At 40.1% G+C, this 22,630-nt stretch overlaps 1 protein-coding gene and 1 pseudogene across 1 annotated transcript; both read right to left on the reverse strand.

Annotated features, from left to right (window-relative positions):
* LOC110148906 (zinc finger protein 665-like) overlaps positions 1 to 22,630 on the reverse strand; it is a 47,408-nt pseudogene that overhangs the window by 9,779 nt on the left and 14,999 nt on the right.
* LOC139033636 (zinc finger protein 525-like) lies at positions 664 to 17,961 on the reverse strand. Its single transcript, XM_070463076.1, has 6 exons — positions 17,893 to 17,961; positions 17,124 to 17,313; positions 16,441 to 16,468; positions 12,529 to 12,617; positions 6,243 to 6,369; positions 664 to 4,996 (listed from the first exon to the last, which is right to left on the reverse strand). Exons 4-6 carry the CDS (start codon positions 12,541 to 12,543, stop codon positions 4,875 to 4,877), a joined length of 264 nt encoding a protein of 87 aa, XP_070319177.1. The 5' UTR covers positions 12,544 to 12,617; positions 16,441 to 16,468; positions 17,124 to 17,313; positions 17,893 to 17,961; the 3' UTR covers positions 664 to 4,874.

The raw sequence follows: 22,630 nt of genomic DNA on the forward strand, positions 1-22,630 counted from the left end.
ACAGGGAAGATTTTTGTCATGGGATACACGTTTTCCTTTGTAATTTCTTTCCTCATCTCTTGGCTGAGACTCAAAGTCACACATATTTTCCTGGATTTCCCTGAGGTAAAAATCTTCAATTTTATTCCTTTTGTGTCTTCCTAGTATCACTGTTTGGAATCCTTCTCCTCTATAAATGTTTGCATTTAGTTGTAATTTCTTGATAACATGCATATCAGAGATATCTACAAGATATAAAGAACCATAAGTAATCCTATTCATTACAATTCATAAGTAAATATATCATGTTAAATATGTGATATTACACCAAACTAGTACTGACATAAAAAGGAGTTATGAAAATTCCCAATCATGATATTAAAACCTTTGCAAACACAAAATGAATGATTCTTTAGTAAAGATAAAGTGATCTGAGGTAATTCCACTTACTTTTAGGGCACCCAGTTTTCAAACAACTTATGTAAAAACACTCATTGTAAAAACTTGTTACCTATCAAAAGTGTATATGTCAACCAGGACACCAAAGCACATAGCAATTATCATTAAAAATACTTACTGGTGCCTCATTAACTGAGGAGAAAATATTATACTATACATATGTTATACATACTTGTTAAATATAAATGAATGCTAAAAAATCTGAAAAAATATATTACAACAATGAATAATCCAAAACGAACTTATTTAATGAATAATCGCAATGAGTGGCAGTTTCAAATTCAGAAACAAATATAACAGAGAAAATAGCAAATGTGATAAAAGCTTTTTAAAAAATAAAATGTTCTTTTAAATACCTCCTATAAAACTATGTACCCATGAAGCAGCATAAAAATTCTAAAAGACCACCTTCTACAAATAAAATTTAAATATTAATAAATGAAATATTCTCCATTTACATTAACAGCTATTACACAGAGCAACTCGCTACCTGTGCAGTGCCCTAAAATATCCAGGTCATTGCCTCCAAAATATATATTGTGAATTTATTTAACTAGGGTCATATACAATATGTTTGAGAACAAATTGCAAGAAAAAGGAATACAATATATAATAGAAAAAATGGATATAATAAACATACCTGAATATTATATTTTTATACAAAAGGCACTTTTGATTCGTTAATATAAAAACGCACAATTTCTGGAGTAGGAAACGTCAACCCACTCCAGTATTCTACCTGGAAAATTTCATGAGCAGAGGAGCCTGGTCAGCTACAGTCCAAGGGGGTCACAAAAGAGTTCGACATGACTTAATGACTGCATCTACACACACGCAATGTATAATACATAATTTTTACTACTGTAAAAATTTTAAAGCAAATAAAGATCTTTCTCAAAAGGGAAAAAAGAGCACTATTTCTGAGAATTCCCTGGCAGTTCAGTGGTTCAAACTTACCATTTTCACTGACCTAGGTCCAGGTGCCATTTCTGGTTGGGAAACTAAATCCTATAAGCAGCATGGTGTGCCCCCGACCCCCCCAAAAAAGACATTTCATGCCATCTAACATTACTAATTTCTTTTGAAAGTCTTGAGGAAAATAATCACAATGTTTCAAGTATGGAAAGTGGAATCACAGATTTATGTACATGACCCCAATTGACACTGAACACAGTGAGAACCACACTATGAGTTTTGATCTACAGACTGAGACAACATATTCTTAAACATGACTGTCCACCCAAGCAGTCTAGATTACAAAATACTATGACAAATATCGGGAGTTAAGAAAGAAAACGTCAAGGAAGACACAAGAAGTGAGCTGTGTAACTACTAAGGGGATTCAGCCACCCCTTCTGGAAATGGTTTCTGAGTTGTCAGTTGCACAAAGTGATTTAGATTGTGTCATGAGAAAGTTGTTCAATACACAGAGGTGTTATTTTTACAGTGTAAGTAAAATGGATGGTGCAGGGGTGGTGAAAGAGTGCTGTGGAAATTGAGACGTTTAGGATAATAACTTAAATATACTAGAAAATAAGAATCTTTCCATTCACATCATGGTACCATGTAATAAGGAAAGATCAAACTGAGAAACGGCCAGGGTAAAGCACAGAGTACACATATCTGCATAGCTTTTGACTGTGTTAATACCACTGTACAAGGGCAACTAAAATACTGACCTTAAAACAAAAGAAGAATTGGTTTAGCAATAGTATACTTCTGTACCATTTTTAACTAGGGGAATTATATTATGAGTATGGGAAAAAACCAAATGAGATTTAAACACTGTAGAAGGAAATTAACTCTCAATCTATTACACTATTTGCTATGCAGTGTATCCAACTGGGTACTTTAGTGACTGTATTTCCGCATATATGCTCAATATAAACATACATCGTATTCCAGGAGACTCTGCAATAATGTTCTCAGTAGAAAGCAGAAGAAAAAACCAGGAGAAGACCATTACAAGGAGTCTAATTTGTACACACAAATGCAGAACAAAGTAATCAGATCAACAGTATTGTAAAGGAGGGAGAATGTGATTTCAGAATTAAGGTCTCCTAGTTGGGTGAGCAGTTTGTATGAGGAAACAAACAAAGATAGCAGAAAGTGATTGACAAAGCCTGAAGATATAATCAAGATATATTTCAGGATATAATCAAAACAGTTAAGTAAATTAAAAAAGAAAAAAGTAACTAAAATATTTATTATGTAACGTATTTTATATACAAAATTTTTATGCTAACTCTCCTTATTAAACATAACAGTGTTCTTTTAGCTGGCCTCTCTAAAAACTAGCAATCATATCATTAAATTCTTACCACAAACTCTCAAAGAAAAAAACCATGAGGAGTGATGTCAGCAGTACAGTAAACCACAGGCACTCATTACCCATGAGGGAGCCAAGTAAAAAAAAGCAGAAAAAACAAAAAAGCAGAAAACAATTTGGGAAAACTCACCCAACCCGTAAAGGAGCAGCAGCACTCTTAGATGCCTGTCCAGAAAACACTAAACTGAAAAATGTAGGAAAGTTCATGACAATTTCCTGGCTTTTGACTCCCCTCCTCCTTCTTACATTGCATTGAGAATGAACTGGCACGAGCCTCACCATTCCCAGAGGTTCCCTCAGGTGAAAATGTTAAAAATATGATAGAAACATTCAGTAAACTAGAAATAGACAAAAATGATCTCAACACAATAAAGGACATATATCAAGAGCCCACAGCTAACATCATACTCAGTGTGGAATGACTTAAAACTTTTCCCCTAACATCACAAGGATACTTGCACTATCTCTAAAAAATGAAATTACTAGAATTTCTAGCAAGAACTCAAAGGTAGCAAAAACACATAAAACAATCCCAATAGAAAAAAGAAGCAAAACATCTCTGTTGACAAATAAAATAGAAGAAACCCTGGAGAATTCCTTGGCGGTCCTGGCAAGGTTAGAACTTTAGGCTTCCACTGCCAGGATCAATCCCTGGTGGGGGATCTAGAATCCCACATGGTGCGTGTTGTGGCAAAATAAAATAAATAAAAAGCTCTGAAGATTCTGGAAAAAAAAAAAAAACTGATTAAAAAAAAAAACTCATAAAAATAATGAACTCAAAATAACAATAATAATAATAATGAACTCAGAAAAATGACAATATACAAAAATCAATACTTTTCCCCTACATTAACAATAAAAAAATCAAGAATTAAATTCAGAAAATTCCATTTATGATACCATCAAAAAAATAAAGTGTTCAGCAACACCATACAGAAGGGAAAGATATATGCACTATGAAATGAAAATACAGCTAAAAAAATCTGAAAGGTCAAATTAATGCAGACATCCCAAGCTCGATGGATTAAAAGTAAATATGATCAGGGTGTAAATACTACCCTGAGTGGTCAACAGAGTCAACCCAATCCCCAATAAAATCCCAACAGTGTGTAACAAGTATTATTGTGATTTTTTTGAAGAAACAGATACATCCTAAGAGTCAAATGCATTCTCAAAAGACACTCAATAGCAAAACCAAGATTGAAAAGAAGAAAGTTGGAAGTTTCACAATTATTTCAAAATTCTTAGAAACCTAAACTAACCCAAGCAGCGTGGTATGAACATAAAAACAGAAAGACCAGTGGTATACAACAGAGACATCAGAAATAAATTCTTAGGTATGTGGCCCGTGATGTTCCACAGGGGGTGAGGATCACTCCATGGGGACTGGACAGTCTATTAAACAAAAAATGAATTACAGTTCAGATTAAAAGTATCACTCCACTTCCTAAGTTCTCCGATTTAGATGTTTCAAAATCAGCTGTTGATGTACAAAGAACAATGGCACATAGATGACCAAAAGATAGCATTAACAACAGTTTACACAATAGCCTCAAAATACGAGGATGTGAACTTAGACAATGTTATCCCGAGGAAAAATTCCTATACCATTTACTGAGAATGAAAGGGGATGGTCACAGTACATGTGAACATCACTGTCACAATGCCACTGAGACAGGCTTTTGTGACATTGCTCAAAACCGGAAAAACACCCAGAAAGATTTATCAGTCAGGTTCTGGTGATATTTCCTGTTTTGTATCATAGAACATGCAAACCACTTCACTATAGGGTGAAGTGGTGATTTTCTATATAGCAGGAAAATATTACAATACATGAGGGATGGTATTCTCCATCAAATTTATCGTTACCCAGTAACAGAGAGTCCACCACAAAGTATTGATTAACTGAGGGTGGATTATCGCAGCAAAGAGTCTGGATATAATTTCAGAGCCTAGGACTATGTATTTCATAAACAAACTTCAGAGGCAAAATCACACACAAACTTACAAGAGTATGATATCAGGAAGAGAATACATTCCCAGACTAGATAGAACAGTACAAGAGTGAAAAATACATGAGATATGTGTGTCATACATCACAAGATCTTCAGACAGAACAATGTGCTCCAGCCACCGACACCAAAGTAAGAGCCCGAAAGACACACAAACGCTCCTCATTAGGACTGGTGATCAAAGAGAGCATGACCGTGTCCACTGTCTTTAGTTTTCCTGCAAAATAAGAACAGGAAACAGAATGCATCACCCTGTTACACACAAGCCTGAAGAGTGTGGCCAAGGCAGAAGAGAAAGAATAGAAGAGGGATCCAAACAAGCAGACAGGACGAGAGACAGCTCCATGCAGATTCTTGGGTGCCAAATGCAATCAGAGAGCAGCCAGTGCTTTCCCCCTTCTGATGGAAGTCCTCTAAAAACATCAAATGGAGATGGAATGAGCAAAGGTTCAGGGACCATTGTCTGGAGGTATCAGCTCTTATCTCTGTGGACTGGGAACTGGACTGCCAATGGAGTGAAGTCGAGAAGGGGAGATGAGGGAGTAAGAGGCCCCTTTAAAAGTCCACCTCAAGCTCCTCTAAGGCAAGCAACAGGAGTTCACAGGAGTCAGATGGCAGAGTGCTGCAGATCATGATAGAAGCTCTGCCTTTGTCCCTGGTGGGATGTGGCACCACTAGAGGTGAAAGAATACATTTTACATGTGGAAAGACAAGAGGGATAGGTTACAGAGAAGAAAAATCTCCTCTGAGAGTTCACTTTGTAACAAGACAAAGAGCCCTGGTCAGTGGAGAGTGAGGTGAATGCCTTTGGCGGTGTATCAAAGTGTGAACATGGTTCAGATCTCAGAAGGGTCCGGGGGAGCCTCACTGTTAATAGTGTTTACAGACTTTCCCCTCCTCAGAAAATTCTATAGGAAGTACAAACAGGGCTCTTTTTTGTCCTGTTACAAGGTAGGTAAAATATTCAGATAAGAAACAGAAATACCTCCACATAAAAGGAAAGACACATGATTTGCTGTGGCTTTGCCAGAATCCTAGTCCCCTGTTCAACTGAGGATTAATGGGAATATAGAGAGGAACAGAAAAATATTTCCAAAATTCACCTGCTGTTTATCTCCTGAATACACAGGGAACAGTATAATGCACAGAAACATAGTCTTTTCCTAAAACTCCTGAGTCAAAAGTACACGGGTAAGAAACAGGAAAAGGGGTGTGTTAAAAGTTTTCCATTGAGCTTTATAACTACAAAAGCTCTGGAACTCCTAATGTATCATGAAGTGGGCAGATCGTCAGAGGAAAAGGTAGATTTAAACTCCTGATGCTGCAATCCTGAAGCTCTTCATGTCGGAATCAATAGGGATTTCAGATCAGTCAAGTAAAACCGGGGCTCCCAAGAGGCACACAGTGGGAAATGCAGTGATACCCCAGGGCAGATCCCAACTTCAGAGGGAAGTCATCCTCACCCAAGGAGACTAGGTTCCTGAGGGTCTCCACCATCACGTCCCTGTACAGGGCCCTCTGAGCAGGGTCCAGGCATTCCCACTCCTCCTGAGTGAACTCTATGGCCACATCCTTGAAGGTCAACTGTGCCTGAAATGAAAACACATTTCACCAAGGGGCCATGAGGAGAGCTCTTATTTTCACACAGACAGAGAACAGGAGAAGGGAAAGGATCAAGTTTGACGTTTGTTCTCTGACAGATCCAAGTAAAGCTATTTGGAGGAAATTACAGGTCTCTAATTTTAATTCTTTATGCTTTTACACAGAGATTATGATAACCTGTAATCAACATGGATTTTTCATTTTTGTGGACAATACATGAAATACATGTAAGTAAGATTCAACAATGAGTTGTTCCTCCAGAAGTGTTAGACAATGTTTTACACATTGACTGCTATTCCGTATCTAGATGAGCTACACTATGAGTGGTGGCATCAGAAATGACAAAGTCAACAGTTCTATAAAAAAAGGTCAAAATTTTAAATTATAATCATAAGAACAGCAGCAATGACTAAAAGTGTTCGAATACTTCAATGATGCTATGTATATTCTAAATGCTTTATGGCTATGAACGTCATAGCTCAGTAGAGAAAGACACATGCTGTTCTACAGAGACAAGTATCAGAGACATCTGGAGAAACTCAACTTATGCTGAGTTTCTGTATGTAAGAAATCATACAGCTGTATGTAAGAAATCATACAGCAAGAACCTCAATTAAAGAGAATGCAGTCTTAAACTGAAGATAAAAAAGCATAAACTGAAGTAACAGAAGAGCATTAAGAAAAAAAAAAAAAAGAATAGGATTAGAAGCACAATGACAGAGGGTTCCCTGAGACTTGAAATAAGTTCAAAGTAAACAACACAGAAGGCAATAAAAGATCATTACAGATATGCACACACAAACACATATATATAACATGTTCGTAATCTTACTACTATCTGAACCATGAACAAGAGAGTGTAGGAAAAATGCAAGGTCACAGAATATATTTATACTTTGAACTATAATACAGTATACAGTTATAAAATCATGATGTCTTTTATGAAAACCGTGGACTTCTAGATTCATGAACTCATGGACACACATGTAAATGCAGAAATAACTGAATTGAGAGAAGGTGTCTCTGGACATATCTGTGCATGATTTCTTTCACCATCGTTTTAATTCATGTAAATTTCAGCATTTTTGGAAGAATGAAAAAGCATCAACTGTACCAAATGGTAGTAACATGAAAAAAAATAGGATCCTCTGACTGAAATCCTTTGACTGGAATACCTATATATAAAGACAATGAAAACCATAACATTGACATAGATAGGTATTAACAAATGCAAAGCAGAGTTTATTTCTGTATTCCACTCATAAAAGATTGAGTCAAACTTAGAAAAGTTATTACTACTATACATAAAGAGATGAAGAAAAAAATGATCACAAAGCAAAGTTAAAAACTACTTAAAGAATTAAATATCACAACTATAAAGAATATGGAAAAAAATACATTGTAAGTAAGAAAGACTATTTCACCAATCTCATGATCAAAAGGAAAGTCTGACTGCATCCCCTCTGAAGTTACAGTGGACTGATGGGGGCTGGCCAGGGCTCCTGCCTCTCACCAGAGTACAGTGTGCCTGAGCGGGGACCCCGAGAGGATGTCACAGGAGAAAAACAGAGAGTGAGAGACACAAAGAGTGTGTCAGAGAACTGGAACTGTGAACGTTCACAAATCTAAGGACACGAATCTAGTAACAGAGAAAGGATTGGAAAAGACACTCCATCCTAAAGAGAGCAGGGGTGACCATATTAGAAAAAATAAACACAAAAAATTGAGAAAAAGGATATTATATAAAAAGGTTAATTCAGCGAGAAGATAGAATAATTACAAATAGATATACATCTAGGTTGGAGGGCATCACAGACTCAAAGGGCATGAATTTGAGCAAGCTCAGGGAGATGGTAAAGGACAGGGAAGCCTTGTGTGCTGCAGTCCATAGGGTGGCAAAGAGCTGGACACGACTGAGTGACCAAACAGTATTACACCTGGCATTAGAACTCACCCAAATATGAAGCAAACAGAAATATAGAGAATGACAACAGCAAAAATGTCAGCACAGAATTAAATATTCAAGTCATATATGCATGGAAACAAAAAATTAAAACAATTGTACCTGACAGACATGTACAGAACATTTCATCCAACAGCAAAAAAACTCAAGAAAATAAAAAGATGTAAACTCTGTATTACTGTTCAAGAAAGTACTGAGAGTCCAAAGCAAGAAAAAGTCATTAGATAACAGTCATTAGACAAGAAAAAGAAGTCAAGGTTATACAAATTGAAACAGAGGTAAAATTATCTTTTACTCTAGGTAATAAAGTTTTACATGTACAAACCAAAAAGGCTCCATGAGAAAACTGCCACTTCTAAAAATAACCTTAAAAACTGCAGCAGGGAATTCCCTAGCAGTCCAGTGGTTAAGATAGGTCATTATATCTACTACCGTATGCAAGAATCCCTTAGAAGAAATGGAGTAGCCATCATAGTCAACAAAGAGTCCAAAATGCAGTGCTTGGGTGCAATCTCAAAAACAACAGAATGATCTCTGTTCAGCTCCAAGGCAAACCATTCAACATCACAGTAATCCAAGTCTATGCCCCAACCACTAATGCTGAAGAAGCTGAACTTGAATGGTTCTATGAAGACCTACAAGACCTTATAAACTAACACCCCCAAAAAATGTCCTTTTCAGCGCAGGGAACTGGAATGCACAAGTAGGAAGTCAAGATATACCTGAAGGAACAGGCAAGTTTGGCCTTGGAGTATAAAATGAAGCAGGGCAAAGGCTAACAGAGTTTTGCCAAGAGAATGCACTGGTCATAGCAAATGACCAACAACACAAGAGAAGACTCTACACATGGACACCACCAGATGGTGAATACTATAATCAGACTGATTATATTCTTTGCAGCCAAAGATGGAGAAGCTCTGTACAGTCAGCAAAAACAAGACCTGGAACTGACTGTGGCTCAGATCATGAACACCTTACTGCAAAATTCAAACTTAAATTGAAGAAACTAGGAAAAACCACTAGACCATTCAGGTATGACCTATGACCTAAATCAAATCCCTTATGATTATATGGTGGAAGTGACAAATAGATTCAAGGGATTAGATCTGATAGACAGAGTGCCTGAAGAACCATGGACAGAGGTTTGTAACATTGTACAGGAAGCAGTGATCAAATCCATCCCTAAGAAAAAGAAATGCAAAAAGGCAAAATGATTGTCTGAAGAGGCCTTACAAATAGCTGGGAAAAGAGAAGCAAAAGGCAGAGGAGAAAAGGAAAGATACACCCATCTGAATGCAGAGTTCCAAAGAATAGCAAGGAGAGATAAGAAAGCATTCCCTAGTGATCAGTGCAAATAGAGGAAAACAACAGAATGGGAAGACTTGAGATCTCTTAAAGAGAATTAGAGATACTAAGGGAACATTTCATGCAAAGATGGGCTCAATAAAGGACAGAAATGATATGGACCTACCACAATCAGAAGAGATGGCAAGAACACACAGAAGAACTATACAAAAAAGATCTTCATGACCCAGATAACCACAATGGTGTGATAACTCATAGAGCCAGATATCCTGGAGTGCAATCAAGTGGGCCTTAGGAAGCATCACGACAAAGATAATGGAGGTGATAGAATTCCAGCTGAGCTATTTCAAATCCTAAAAGATGATGCTATTAAAATGTACTCAATATGCCAGCAAATTTGAAAAACTCAGCAGTGGCCACCAAACTGGAAAAGGTCAGTTTTCATTCCAATCCCAAAAAAGGGCAATGCCAAAGAATGTTCAAACTACCACACAATTGCACTCATTTCACATGTTAGCAAAGTAATGCTCAAAATTCTCCAAGCCAGGCTTCAACAGTACATGAACTGAGAACTTCCAGATGTTCAAGCTGGATTTAGAAAAGGCAGAGGAACCAGAGATCAAATTCCCAACAACTGCTGGAACATAGAAAAAGCAAGCGAATTCTAGAAAAACATCTACTTCTGCTTTATTAACTACCCAAAGTCTTTGACTGTGTGGATCACATCAAACTGGAAAATTCTTAAAGAGATGTGCATACTAGACCACCATACCTGCCTCCTGAGAAACCTGAATGCAGGTCAAGAAGCAACAGTTAGAGTTGGACATGGAACTATGAACTGGTTCAATATTGGGAAAGGGGTACATCAAGGTGGCATACTGTCAGCCTGCTTATTTAACTTATATGTTGAGTACATCACTTGAAATGCTGGGCTGGAAGAAGCACAAACTGGAAACAAGATTGCAGGGAGAAATATCAATAACTTCAGATACAAAGATGACACCATCTTTATGACAGAAAGCGAGAGGAACTAAAAAAGTCTCCTGATGATGGTGAAAGAAGAGAGTGAAAAAGCTGGCTTAAAACTCAACATTCAAAAAAAGGAAGATCATGGCATCCAGTCCCATCACTTCATGGCAAATAGATGGGGAAACAATGGAAACAGTGGCTGACTTTATTTTCTTGGTTCCAAAATTACCAGAGATGGTGACTGCAGCCATGAAATTAAAAGAAGCTTGCTCCTTGGAAGAAAAGCTATGACAAACCTAGACAGCATTGCCCAAGGAGGTAAAAGATTTGCTCACTGAAAATTACTAAAGTTTGCTAAGAGAAATCCAAGGACATAAGTAAAGTAAACAATACTCTGTACTCATGAATTGGAAGACCCAACAGTTTTAAAATGACTTTATTACTGAAAATGTTAGATTCTAATGGTATCCCTGTCAAAATTTCAAAGGTAATTTTTTCTGTAAAAAAAAAAAAAAATTACAATTCACAGGGAACCTCAAGGGACCCCAAACAGTCAAAATACTCTTGAAACAGAAGATGGAGGCTGTCCTTTTCAAAACTCAAAACATATTACAAAGTAATCAAGATGATGTTGTACTAGCATAAGCCCAGATACATAACCCACTGGAACAGATTAGAGTACCAGAAATAATTCAGTGAATGTGATATAAAATGTACAGACAAGGGTGCAAAGACTGCACAAAGGGTAAAGGACAATCTCGATAACAAATGATATAGAGCAACTCTATACAACCAAGCAAAAGAATGAAGATGGAACCTTACTTGTAACAAAGGTAAAATCTTTCGTATCACAGGATACAATCCACCAAGTGCAGAGACAACCTCTGAGGAATGGAGGTGACGAAAGTGATTTAAAGAATTTCCAGTTGTCAGAGATTTTGATTGATTTTATAGGTCAAATTCAAAAACGGAATAAAACATTCCCTGGCAGTCCAGTGGTTAGGAACTCTGTGCTTTCAGTGCCGTGGGCCTAGGTTCAAACCCTGGTTGGGGAACTAAGATACTACAAGCCGACATGGGACGCAGTCAAAAAAAAAGGAATCAATCTCCTTATACTACTGATGTTTGGTTCTGAACGTTCCTTTCCATTTGCAACCATTAAGATTCGAAGTCAACAGAGAACAAACATGGTTCCCAAAGGGGAAGAATGTGGAAGGGATAGTTAGTGAATTTGGGATGGACATGCACACTGCTGTATTTAAAATAAATAACCAACAACGTCCGCCTGTATAGGACATGGAACTCTGCCCAATATTATATGATAGTCTGGATGGGAGGGGAGTTTGAGTGAGAATGGATACATGTGTATGTACGGCTGAGTCCCTTTTCCATCCACCTAAAACTATCACAACCTGTTAATCAGCTCTACTCCAATATAAAATAGCTAAAAAAGAAAATGAAAAAAAGACGAAGTCAACGACTGATTCATTTAGTTTCAAATGGTTTAGAAAAAGAACGAATTACCCCTCATTGGTCAGTTTTTCAGATTTTATCAGATATTATGCATGTTAATGTTCAACTTCTTTACCCTGGTTGACAGAGCAGACAGCGCATCCAGATGGGCCCTAAGCAATCCCTGCTGCCCAACAGCACTGAGACCCCGTCTCCAACCCGTGGGTGAGAAGCCCTGCCCAGGACAGTGCCCAGGGGAGCCTCCTCACAAGGGCCAGGTCACCGGGTCATGGGGAGACGGGATCTAAGTGGAGATGACAGGCCCTGAGGGAAGGCCCCGGGTGAGTGTGCGTGTACAGGAGTCAGACAGGACACTCCAGAGTCAGACACGATTGGCGAGTCCAGGGAAGGGCATTTCAGGAAGGCAGTGTGAGAATCCACTGAGAATATGACCTTACCTGAGAAAGAGCCATGCCTGACTCCTGTTCTTTCCTCTTCCTCCTCTTCTATGCTCTTCCTTGGGCAAGGTAAGTCTTTCGAAGTCAACCTTGAAAGTTGCAAAACTGCAGTTAGAATCCATATCTTCTCTCTCTGTGCCCCAACCACACACACACACAAAGAAGATCTCATCAGGTGGAAAAGAGTCTTTGGCTGCCACTGTCACAGGAGAGACCAGAGATCAATATGGGAGTTTTTCTACCCTTTCCTTCAAATCTCGCTCCCCTCCTGGTGAGGTCTCATGAAAACAGCAGCAGGGGGCACCTCAGCTAACGCTCAGCTGTCCACCTCACACAATCCCTTTCAGGTCACAGTCCAGGCCCTGGTCCATCCCCACTCAAAGCACAGCCCCTACCCTGAGCCCAGATCTCAGCGCTCAGGAATGGGAGGATCAAGAGTACTGATGCTCAATGCTAGATGCACCTTGGCCCCTTAAACACTATTGAGATTGGACCCCACACTGACAATATGAAAAGAAATCTCTGGTCAGGGGGTATAAAACATGCATACCCAGAATTCTTCATCAATCTAAGGCAAGCCTGAGTTGACCAGCACCCCATGGAGGCAAGTCTAGTCCACCCCTCACATTCTATTTTCCATCTTGACGGAGGCTAACAGATGAAAAACAAGTATGTACACATGAGGCATCCAGTGTGACTATTTGATAAAGTAATTTACACTTCTGTCAACTCACAACTAGCATTTTACTTCTGTGTGGCAAGAATACTGAAGTGTTATTCTCTCAACAAATATCAAGTATGTAGAAACACAGTATGATTAACCATAGTCAACATTAGATGTACATACTGCAAATACTGACCTAAATTTTGTGATTTAATTTCCTCTGGATAGCTAAACAAGGGAATCTTTAAGTCATTTTCTGTAATAGTCATACCATTTACATTTCCACTAAGAGTACACAAGAGTTCCCTATTCTGTCTCTGTGTGTGTGTGTGTGTGTGTGTGTGTGTGTGCACGCGTGCGTGTGCATGTTTTGGGACAGGGTGGGAGAGGACAGGAGAGGAACTAGCACTGGCCTGGCAGCAAAAAAGTAGCAGCTACACCTTCCCAAGGATATCCCTCTGTACTACCGTTCACTTGGTGTTGCCAGTCCTCTTGATTCCTGGAACAATCTCTCCCTACACTGAAGAATGTAATGGCCCCTCTCAAGTTCTGTCCACGGAACATACCTAGCAAAACCTCCCTAATGAAAACTCTCTGCCATTTGAAGCTTAGTACTCATCATTTCCTTCCCTTTTGGACTCAGATGAACGTACAGACTCTCATGGGGTCCTACACAGTCTCTATAAAACCCATAATGATCCACTCATCCTGCTATAAAAAACCACACCCACACAAAAAAATCCCAAACTCTAATAAATCATGCCAGAGAGAAAAGTATGTATGAAGACATCCAAAGATCCACTAGATGCAAAACACCATGTTTTCATTCACTGTAACCTCAGCCCAAAGATTGTCATCTTTGAAAACTACATATAAAACATGTTTTCAGCAGTGCACAAGCCCCAGCGAGACACAAACATCTCCCAAGGAAACACCCCAAATCCCCCTGTTGTAGCTTTCACAGTGCAACTGAACATTTCTTTATTTGCGACACAAAATACTGAAGAGTACTAAAGGTAAACAACAAAATGACATCTGAAACTTTTCTTATATTACTCTAAAAACTGTAGAAAGATTCCTTTCTCTGTCTCTTTTCCCCTGGAGCAGGAAGGATTTATTTCTTGCAAGAAGTAATGGAGATCTTTTTCAAAGCAGTGTCCCTGCACTATGATTCTTGACCTCCCCAAACACCCAACACAAGTCACCTGTGGAGTGGATGCTGAAAGGCACCCTTCAGCTCCATCTCCTGAGCACAAGGCACCCATCCTCCTGCACCCAAGGGTCCCTGTGTGCTCAGCTTAGGCCGTCCTTCTAACACTGGAGGAAAATAATTTTCTGTGCCTGAAACAACTGCCTTCATGGAAGCCAAAACATGCACCAACCCAAATGTCCATTAAGAGAGGAATGGATAAAGAAGATGCAGTACTTATATATAATGAAACACTACTCAGACATCAAACAGAACGGAAAAAAATGTCATTTGCAGCAACACAGAGGGACCCAGAAATCGCCATATTGAGTGAAGTTAAGTAAGAGAAGGAGAAATATCTTATGACATCCCTTAGACGTGGAATCTAAAAATAAATTATACAAATGAACTTATAAAACAGAAAGAGATTCACAGACTTAGAGAATGATTGTGGCAGGGTTGGAGGGGGAAGGGATAAATGGGCAGTTTGGGATGGACATGTACACACTGCTGTATTTAAAATGGATAGCCAACAAGGACCTACTGTATAGCACATGGAACTCTCAATGTTATATGGCAGCCTGGATGGGAGGGGAGTTTGGGCAGAGAATGGATACATGTATATGTATGGCTGAGTCCCCTCACAGGTCTCCTGAAATTATCACAACATTGTCAATCAGCTATATCCCTATACAAAACTAAAACTTAAAAAAAGAAACCCACAAATTTACATTTAATGCTGAGAAATATTTCTACTACGGTCACTTCTATTCAGAGCCTGTGTTCCTGTCTCCAAGCCAGCAATTTTGTTTTTCATTCTGGGAAGACAGGGACCCATATACACTTCTACAAAAACTAGATACTCTCTCCAAAAAGAACTGCCACACAGAGACACATACCCAGTTTGGCCAATCACTTCAGGGTCAGCATTGCTCTGAGTTTCTCATCTAGTCTCTCATCTGCATGTTATAAGCAGGCTCCCTGAGGTCCAGAAGGGAGACATTTTTTGAAAACATCTTGGTGGAGTGAACAGAATAGGGGTGTTTCCCAAATGAGATCCTGCAAGTTCAGGGGGCAGAGTTTGTCCTTATCGCCTGTCCCATTTAAAATACCATCTATCAGATACCTGATCAAAGAAAACTTCTCTCAAGGTCTAATCACACAGACACCAAACAGGTAATTCTTCTTTTCCAGAAAAATCAAACTAAGGTAATTTAAACAGTCTCAGAAGCACAGCTGCTGGTGCAGAAAACACTGTAAGGGTTTAGCTTAGAGATAAGTTCTGAGCAAACTTTTTCATCATGAACAGAGGAATAAAAGAGGCAAAAAATATATAAGGGATTCAAATCCCTTATATAAACTAGCATAGTATCTGCATATAACCTACACACATCTTCCCATATGCTGTAAATCATCTCGAGGTTATTTATAATACCAAATAAAATGTGAATGCTACGTAAAAAAAAAAAATTAGGCTAACTAGTTAAACCAGGTTTTGACCGTTAATATAAAAGACATTCTACCAAGTACTCATCAAAAGAACCTAAATGTATTTACTAGTTATGAAAGCACTTTTCCAATATATTAAGATAAGGCAGGGAAAGCACTTTGGTGTCAAGAATATCTGAATCAATAAAAGGAAATAATCTTGCTGTCAATGCTTTTAAAAAATTGAGGATATATCATATTTAGAAAAGAACCACATAAGTAGAATACATAATGCCCCCAAACTTATTTCACAACTTAGTAATTATTTGAGGGACTCAGACATTTAATGCATTAGTATATATGTAAAGTTAACAACAAAAGAACTGTAAAGGAAACAGAGAAAAAAGTAAATCCATTACAGAAAAATACTTTCAATGTTTCTTCAAAGAGGTTCTATGTGGGGACAGAATCAGTCCTTTCTTGCCCCACTAGTGCCCCCTCCATCCCATGCCAGGAAATGGAAGGGAGTGGGTGAGCCACACCTGTCTGAGTCAAGTCACTGCTCCTTGGCTCAATAGGGACTGCAAAGGGACGTTATCTTGTCATACAAACGATTACAAAATGTACAAACCTTCCAGCTTGGCGATATGAATCTTCGTCTGCATAATTTAAGCAAACAAAATAGAAAGCTATTAGATTCTAAAGCCAGAAAACAGTGCATCATAACTTTATCCAAATCCAGTTAACTCACCCCTCCCACCTGGACACAGGTTTCCCTCTCCTGCACTATTTTTTTTTTTTTTTTACCTGCACTATTATTCATTTCCATTTAATTGTCCATTTCCATTTCCCCCCTCCCTCCCATTTCTGTCTATTTTTTAATCTTTTCTATTCTGCTGGTGCCCCTGCTGGTCTATTTCTCTCTACTGTCCTGCCACGCTCTGCAACTTGTTTCACCTCTTGTTGCTCTTTCCCCCTATCTTTACATTTCTGCTTCTTTCTTCCCCCAGCTCAACGCCCTCTCTGCCCTCCGGTGGCAAACCTCTGCTTCTCAGTCCCCTCCTCCCCACTCTCAGGCACCCCACGTGGCTATGCTTCCTTTCTGCTCCGCTAGTCAAAAGCTGTCATCTGTTCCTCTCTCAGGACCACGAAGTTCTGAAGGCCACGATTCCACCTTTTATCCTCTCGCAGAATCTCCGTGAAGTGCCTCACCGCTGTTGCTCCCCTTACTACCAGTGATAGAGGCCACCCTCTCCCCATGTTGTTGCCCAATCCCTGGAGATCTGGCTTTTAAAATTTCTCTAAATTATTCACCTGCTATTTTCAAGGCTAAATCTATTTCATCTTACGGTCTCTTGACAAGACCCTCAGCCGTCTTCTGTCTCCATCCGTTTTCCCTTAGTCTTTCCACCTCATCAGTTTTCCTCTCTCAGGTTTCTTCTCTGCGGCTGCCGATCCCATCGCCCGCTTATTTATGGCAAAAGAGACGCAGTAAGACGGCCGCCTACGGAAGAAACCGTTTTCCAACCGAGAGAAGAACTGGGGGCTGAAGAACACTGGCCGGGGTCACCTGCCCCCACGCGGGGTGAGGGGACAGGCTGACAGGGACGGGAGGCCCGCGGGGCGGAAGGAGCGGCCTGAGGAGACGCGAGGACAGAGGGGCCGGGAGGGACCCTGTCCCGAGAGCGGGGCGGGCTGTCCAGAATCCCAAGACCGGGGAGAGGACGCGGCCTCCAGGGGCCGAGAGGACGAGGCTGAGGGGCGCGAATCCACTTCGCGAAGGAGGGCTTTACATGAGGCGGGGGGGCAGAGGTAGGAAAGGGTTTTAAGCACGAAAATGTGCGAAAGGCGATGTCTACTGAGACCAAAGGCGGAAAACGCCAAGGGCAGGGACCAGCCTCTGAGATTTCAACCCAGAGGAAAATACACCCAACCCCTAACAGAGACGTCTGGATAGACTGGGGGCGGAGAGGCGGGTGCTGGGATTTTAGGCCCGTGCCGACCCCCATGTCGTGAGGATGGAGTCAGAAGGGGGAAGGGGGCCACCGCCACCGCACAGTTACAGTACCGACAAGCAACTTACTCTCAGCGGGGTGACCTTCTCTCCGCGTAGCCCGCTTCCGGTTCCGTAAGGAACGGCGCCAGAGGGGCCAGAGGGGCCCTTCCGGGGGCGGGGCCTTGGCCTGGCGCTAGGAGCCTGGAGAGACCCCCGGCCCCCGCAGGGAGTGCTGGGAGGCAGGGCAGGCGCGGAGCAGGGGGCGGGAAGTGGGAGGTTGAGCCTATTGATTTGAAATGCTTTTTTAAATGTATTGTCCCCCGTTGAGGATGGGGGGACCGGTGCTGGGTGCTCCTTGCTGCCTGGGCACTTCTCTAACTGCAGTGAGCAGGGGTTACTCTTGTTGTGTGTGGGCTTCTCACTGCGGTGGCGTCTCTTGCCAAGAGCACATGCTCTGGGGCACACAGGCTTCAGTAGTTGCAGCTCCCTGGCTCCAGAGCACGGGCAGTAGTTCTGGCCCACGGACTTCGTTGTCCCAAGGCACGTGGGATCTTCCCCGACCAGGGATGAACCCATGTCTCCCGCAGTGGCCGGCGGATTCTTTACCACTGAGCCACCAGGGAAGGCCTACTGTCACAGTTTGAAGGTGAAAGTTGGGCCAGTTACCTGGCCCAGTTATACTGAAACTAAGATGTCTCCTTACAAGTTGAAAACGGTTCAGTAAAAAGTTGTTTTTGCCAGCAGTTTGCTTACATGTCCAATTGACTGTGTATGAGATAAAGGTTCCAGGTAAACTTTTAAAATATCTTTCCCCAACGCGTTGACAAGAGGAAGCCTTACATGTTTGATAAATTAAATTATATGTAGTTTATAAATATCTAGATCATTCCCAAATACGATAAAAGAGTAAAATACTACTAAAAATAGTATTTTGCCTTACAACTCTATAACCATTTGTTTTTGTCTTTGAAATCTTTGGGACTCGAACAGTAAACTACACAGAGAACAACACAGCATTTTCCCACACTTTCCATCAGATCTTACTCCCTTCCTGGTGAAGCCCTCACATACACAGCAGCAGTGGGCACCTCAGAAGACCCGACAATCCCCTTCAGGTCACAGACCAGGCCCTGGTCCATGCCCACTCAGAGAAGAACGCCTCCCCTCAGCCCAGATATCAGCCCTCAGGAATAGGACTCAGAGTCCTGAAGCTCAAGGAAGGATTCAGATTAGAATCACCTGGGGAACCTTAAATATAATTAACACTGGGTCTCACCCCATTTATTTGAAAGGGACTCTGGTCAGGGCACAAAAATGTATTTACAAAGTGCTTCTTTGATCTTATGTGAAGACTGGGTTGAACATCAAGGATGAATGAATGGATAGTGAAAATGCGGTGTGTGTATAATGGAATATCACTCAAGCATAAAATCTTATTTATTTTTTTGGCTGCACTGTGCAGCTTGTGTCATTTTAGTTCCCTGACCAGGATTGAACCCAAACCCTGGCAGTACAAGCACAGAGTATCAGCCACTGGACTGCCAGGGAACTCCCTAAAATAAATAAATATTTCCATCTGCAACAACATGGAAGGTACTAAGCTAAGTGAACAAAAAGTCAAAGACAAATACCACCTAGTTTTACTTATCTATAGAATCTAAAAGAGAAAAAAATGCAAAGACAGTGAAAACAGACACACAGAAAAAATATGTGATTTCCAGAATGGGGTAAAGAAGTGAATTATATGAAGGAGTTTAAACTGGGCACACTGACAATTACACAATAAGTAAGTCAGGAGGATGTATAATATATGGCATAAAGAATAGGGTTAAAAAAAAAAGAATAGGGTCAATAATATGGTAAGAATTTTGTTTGGGCACAGATGGCTACTAGACTCACTGTGGTGGTCATTTCACAATGTATGCAAAAACTAAACATTAAATATCACACCTGAAACAAAAATTGTACAGCAATATGTTTCAACTAAAATTAAAAAGATGCTCCGTTATGGAAAGACACCATACAAAACTAATTAATATAGATGGCAAGGCCCATAACCAGGGCCGTCACCTCACTTGATATCAGAATAAACACTTTTGAGGAAAACCACACAAATGCATGACAAAGCTGATCCAGATTTTAAGCCTGGTAGAACATAACATGATTCTTTCTAGGAAAAACTTGACAAATGTACTGAATGTGATCAACTTTATGAAAATATATATACCTTTGTGGTCTTGAAAGAATTAATGTAATATAGAAACCATACAAGAATGTCAAGACTTCGCAGCAATTACTCAGGATACTCCACAAGGAATTCACACTAGACAGAGACATGACAAATGTAAATGGGGAGATAAATCTTCAAACAATCCTCTCAATGGACTTACAAAGAAGAAAACTTACAGTGGGAGGAAACTCAGTCTATTAGGTTTGAAATAACCAATCTCAGATGTTAAATTCCACAGACAATTAAAGGTAAAATTCATGAGTTGATACCTGTCAAAGGATCAGACATCTGTGGAAAGATCTAATTATCTGCAGATGGTACATTGTTTATTCAATTATCTGAGGTCTCATGAAAAGGGTCCATTGTTTTTAATAACCTACAATCTGAAGTTTGAAATCTGTTGATGTTATTGTTCCATTATCTGCCTTTCATTTGTCAGCATGATAGTCTCAGGGAAAAGACAGGTAAGATGAAACCCCAACTATTGCATTAGGTGGGGTTTTTTCATATCCATGAGACCAGGAAAAACTAGGACACTGATTTTAAGAAGCAAGATGGTATAAATTTGAGAGCATGGGGACAGCCAGAGTAGAGATGTAAAAATATTATCTAAAATATGCTTTTGGGACCCCCCTGATGTGCTTCCCTGGCTCAAATGGTAAAGAATCTGCCTGTAATATGGGAGACCTGGGTTTGATCCCTGGGTTGGGAAGATCCCCTGGAGAAGGGAATGGCAACCCACTCCAGTATTCTTGCCTGGAGAATCCCATGGACAGAGAAGCCTGGTGGGCTGCAGTCCATGGGGTCGCAAAGAGTCGGATACGACTGAGCGACTAACACACAACACACACGCTTGGTGATACAGTGGCTAAGACTCCACCCTTAGTGCAGGGGGTCAGAGTTCAATCACTGGTCAGGGCACTAGATCCTAAATGCCACAACTCAAAGATTGTATGTGCTGAAACTAAGACCCAATGCAGACAAATTAATTTAAAAACAAAATATCATGTTTTTGGTGGCCACGACACCTTCTCTTGATATGTTGTTATGAATGAGGACCATCATTGATGATTATATGAAAGATTATTCTAACAGATGGTCAAGAAATAGAGTAGAACTGGCCACTGTGAAAGTGAGGTTTTCATATGTGTTTCATGATGGGCTACATGTGGAAGAAAAAAAAAAAAGGCAGGAGAACAATGGATTTTTGTTGTTTGTTTGGTTTTTAGCCACACCTCATGGCATGTGGGATCTTAATTCCCTGACCAGGAACTGAGCCTGTACTACTGGCATTCAAAGGCACAGTCTTAACCACTGGACCACAGGAGAAGATCCTCTCTCCATTTTAAAAGGGAATAGCTGTTATCTAGCACGGTGGTGGTGATGGTGGTTTAGCCCTTAAGTCGTGTCCTACTCCTGTGACCCCATGGACTGAGGCCCACCAGGCTCCTTTGTCCATGGGATTTCCCAGCGAAGAACTAGAGTGAGTTGCCATTTCCTTCTCCAGGGGATCTTTCCGACCCAGGGATCAAACTTGTATCTCCTGCATTGGCAGGTGGATTCTTTACCACTGAGCCACCAAGGAAGCCCTTTGTTGTCTACCATAGATTATGGAAAATTAGTTTTATTTCAGAACACTGCAGACAGACTTACAGAAGTTAATTCAATGAAAAGAACAAGAGTAGAGAGTGCTTGACAGGGATTCAAATATGCACACTGTTTTTGCATTTTTGATACTATTTTGTTTTGAATGTATCACTTTTCATATCTAAATTAATGAAGGATTGAAACTTCCCTGGTGGTCCAGTGGCTAAGACCTACATTCCCAATGCAGGTGGCCCAGGTTCAATCTCAGGGAACTAGGCCCCACAAGCCACAACTTAGACCCACCAGAGCCAAATAAATAAATAAAATTAAATATTAAAATAATTAATACCTACCTGCAATGCATGAGACCCAGTACTCCTATGTTTCCTGCATTGGCAGGTAAATTCTTTGCCACTGAGACACCTGGGAAGCCCCATAGCAGTTACATTACTATATAATTAATATGAGTCTAATCTTAAAATACATTTGGAAGTGATGTTAGAATATTTCCCAATTACAAGCCTCCTGTATATTTCTCACATTCAGGTAGGAAGACATGGTTAAAAAGCATTTCAAAATGGATTCTTTGATTCCTTACCCTGATACTAGAATCAGAATTACTATATCAAAATTGGCAGTCCAGTGGTTGGGAATTGGCACTTAACTGCTGAGAGTGCAGGTTCAATCCCAGGTCAGAGAACTAGGATCCTGAAAGCCACATAACATAGCACAACGCTCCCCCCTGCCCCCAAAAAAATATGGTGAATTATTTAAGTGTATTTAGAATCAGATAGAGCAGAAAGGAAATAAATCTATGACTTAGAAAACATAAGGGCTCTAAAAAGTTTTGCTTGGCATTTCAAACATGAAGCAGAGTCACCACATGTTATGTGGAATATTATACTCTCAGGATAAAGAACAAAGTCTTTTGATATAATTGCTTCCTAACAGTTTTCTCCCTTTGTTTTTCTTTGTTCAAGAGAGAAATATGAAATTAGAAATTTCACA

The sequence above is a fragment of the Odocoileus virginianus genome, unplaced genomic scaffold, assembly GCF_023699985.2.
Source record: "Odocoileus virginianus isolate 20LAN1187 ecotype Illinois unplaced genomic scaffold, Ovbor_1.2 Unplaced_Scaffold_24, whole genome shotgun sequence".
Classification (NCBI taxonomy): Eukaryota; Metazoa; Chordata; class Mammalia; order Artiodactyla; family Cervidae; genus Odocoileus; species Odocoileus virginianus.

Excerpts from the sequence above, each read along its gene's own strand:
- LOC139033636 (XM_070463076.1), bottom strand. Across the intron at positions 4,997-6,242 it reads CAGGAACCTAGTCTCCTTGG|GAAAACTAAAGACAGTGGAC; the intron begins GTGAGGATGACT and ends CTTATTTTGCAG.